The sequence below is a fragment of the Physeter macrocephalus genome, chromosome 7 (assembly GCF_002837175.3).
Source record: "Physeter macrocephalus isolate SW-GA chromosome 7, ASM283717v5, whole genome shotgun sequence".
In the NCBI taxonomy this organism is placed as follows: domain Eukaryota; kingdom Metazoa; phylum Chordata; class Mammalia; order Artiodactyla; family Physeteridae; genus Physeter; species Physeter macrocephalus.
In genome coordinates this window covers 111330315-111333416 of record NC_041220.1, presented here as the reverse complement: position 1 = coordinate 111333416, position 3102 = coordinate 111330315, and the positions used below count along the sequence as shown (strand labels likewise).

The following is a 3102-nucleotide window of genomic DNA, read 5'->3' as shown; positions in this document are numbered from 1 at the left end:
GCTGAGCCTGCGCGTCCAGAGCCTGTGCTCCACAACGGGAGAGGCCACAACAATGAGAGGCCCACGTACCACAAAAAAAAAAAAAAAAAGAGTCATGTACCACAATGTTCACTGCAGCACTATTTACAATAGCCAGGACATGGAAGCAACCTAAGTGTCCATCGACAGATGACTGGATAAAGAAGATGTGGCACATTTATACAATGGAATATTACTCAGCCATAAAAAGAAATGAAATTGAGTTATTTGTTGTGAGGTGGATGGACCCAGAGTCTGTCATACAGAGTCAAGTAAGTCAGAAAGAGAAAAGCAGATACCATATGCTAACACATATATATGGAATCTAAAAAAAAAAATGATTCTGATGAACCTAGGGGCAGGACAGGAATAAAGATGCAGATGTAGAGAATGGAGTTGAGGACACAGGGAGGGGGAAGGGTAAGCTGGGACAAAGTGAGAGAGTGGCATGGACATATATACACTACCAAATGTAAAATAGATAGCTAGTGGGAAGCAGCCACATAGCACAGGGAGATCAGCTCGGTGCTTTGTGACCACCTAGAGGGGTGGGATAGGGAGGGTGGGAGGGAGACGCAAGAGGGAGGGGATATGGGGATATACGTATGCATAGAGCTGATTCACTTTGTTATACAGCAGAAACTAACACACCATTGTAAAGCAATTATACTCCAATAAAGATGTTAAAAAAAAAAAAAGAAACAACACTCTCACTGTCCTAGAGGAGTTTACAGTTTGCTAGAGGAAGCAGGCTCTCAAATGGGCAATTTAAATAAATGTGGTAAGCCAAAGGTAGAGATTTGCACAAAAAATCTGGGGTCCTGAAAAGAGGGCCCCCTAATGGAAACTTAGCTCCTAAACAAGGAATTGCCTGAGTAAGGAAGTAAGTAGAAATTAGGCAGGTCGGGGTGGGGGGTTGCTTGTGAGGAGAAACTAAAATGGGGACCAGGAGTTGGTGGGAAATGGAGCATGTTTCCAACAGACAGTGCACAACCGAAAAAGACTCTGAATCCTAAAGTGATCCCATCTGTCAGGGGATTGATTACAGTCCAGGACTGCTTCATCGTAAAGTACAAGGAGTAGAGAAAGATAATCAATGATCCTGGATGGGTAGACATGGGCAAGTCAGAGAGAAATGTGTATGTCTTGATAATTTTTCAAAGCCCTGCTCTGCTAGGCATCTGGAAGACTTCTTGGAGCAGTCCTTCAATTTATTCCAAATTTATGGTCTCAAACTGTTCATTGCAGTTGCTCCAAAAACATGTTAGAACCAGTTCATGGGCCTTCTCTGGGATATTGTGCATGTAAATTGCAATAACTAATATGTTGAAAATACTGTAAAAATTGTTCAAAATATATATTTGAGAATGTTTTGACTCTCACTGGAAGGATATATGAAAAATAGGAATACTAATGTTCTCTGGAGAGGGAGACTGAGAACAGAGGTAGGAGGAATTTACCTGCATAGTCTCACGGTGTATGTACCCTTTTATATTGTTTGAGTTGTTTACCAAGTATATTTATTGCCTATTCAAACAAGTTTACAAGAGAATTAAAGAGAGACACATATCCCACAGCATAAATACATTTGAAAAGAGGGATTTAATTTATATTAAAAACTAAATTAATGATTCATTGATAGAACAGTGACAGCAGTAATAACATTATCATTATCATTTGTCTATCACAGCTTGAGAAAAAAACGGGATTGGAGATATATCAATTTTGTGTATCCTTTATAAATTTGTCCTTTTTTTTTTCAGTTTGCAGCTCATCTTGTGAAGATGAAATATCCAAGAATCTGTATTCTAGATGGTGGCATTAATAAGCTCAAGCCAACAGGCTTCCTCACTGTCCCGTCTCCTCAAATATGAAAACAAGAGTCTGGCTGTCAAAAGGACAGGGTGGCATCACCCCCAGCAGCACAGCTCTTCACAGCCTTGCCACTCTAAGGCAGAACTAGACTTCCAGATTGTTACATTTCCATTTCAAGTTTTGTCATGAGACATTTTTTTTTTAAATCTCATGACCGAAATGTTCAGCTATCCAGGCAACAAACTTGACTGTACATGTATTGCTGAAAGAATTTTCTTAACAATGAAATCCGATCATGTATTTTTACCACACCAATGCAAAGCCAGAAGAATTCAACTGACGAGGCAGATTTAGCATTATCAAGAAGTCTCAGTTACACTGAAAAGGCTCTCTTCCATTGCACTGAACAGACAGTCCTAACAAAGGTATTCTTTAGAAATATAGACTGAATGTGAGCTGAAATCATCCTTCCATGATAATAAAAACTGAAAAGCTATTCACAATACATTCCTTATAAGTAAATGCTATATTTGGTAACTCATTTGGGGCCCAGATATATATATATGTCGGGGGGGGGGTGTTTAGAGGGAGCAGAATTTAACCCTTTGGAGAAAGTAATAACAGTTTACTTCAAGAAAAATGAAAGTCAGAAACCATTCATATTATATAGAATATTTTTCAGCTTCTGTAGCTGAGACACCCAAAATAAGAGTGACTTAGACAAGCTAGAACTTTATTTGTCTCTCACATAAAAGTCTGCATAGTCAATCTAGGGCTAATTTATTGGTTTCATTAGCATTAAGAACTCAGGTGTCTGTTCTCATTCTTTACCACCCTCAACACTTAGTTTCTATCTCATAGGTCAAGATGGCTGTTAGCTCCCGCCATCATATCTACAATTTAGAAGGAAGGGAATGAAGGAGGAGGGAGGGAAAAGAAAAAAGAGAGAAGGAAAAAGTAGGGAGGGAGGAAAGAAAGAAGAGAAGGAGAGAAGGGCGGGCATGCTCCTTCTCTTTAAGGGCACAAACCAGAAGGTGCACGTATTACTTCTGCGTACATACCACTCACCAGAACTTACACATGTGGCCACAACTAGCTATCAAGAAAATCTGGAATACAGGTTTGGCTGGGCAGCCATTTACCCAGTTAAAAAATTGTATTACTGTGTGAGAAGAGAATACATTGAGGGACAACTGGCAGCCTCTGTCACATTATTCAAAAAATTAAGCATTTCACTGAAGCTAAGATATATCACAATTTTATGTACCA

The 3102-nt window shown here is 39.3% G+C and overlaps 1 protein-coding gene across 2 annotated transcripts in view; it reads left to right on the top strand.

Moving 5' to 3' along the window:
- Positions 1 to 2385, top strand: part of TBCK (TBC1 domain containing kinase) — a 240719-nt gene extending 238334 nt beyond the window's left edge. For both annotated transcript variants that reach the window (XM_024119218.3, XM_024119217.3), the window contains exon 26: positions 1782 to 2385. In XM_024119218.3, coding sequence (XP_023974986.1) covers positions 1782 to 1892 — 111 coding nt within the window. In that variant the 3' untranslated portion in view covers positions 1893 to 2385. The remainder of the gene's footprint in view (positions 1 to 1781) is intronic.
- Positions 2386 to 3102: the final 717 nt, after the last annotated feature.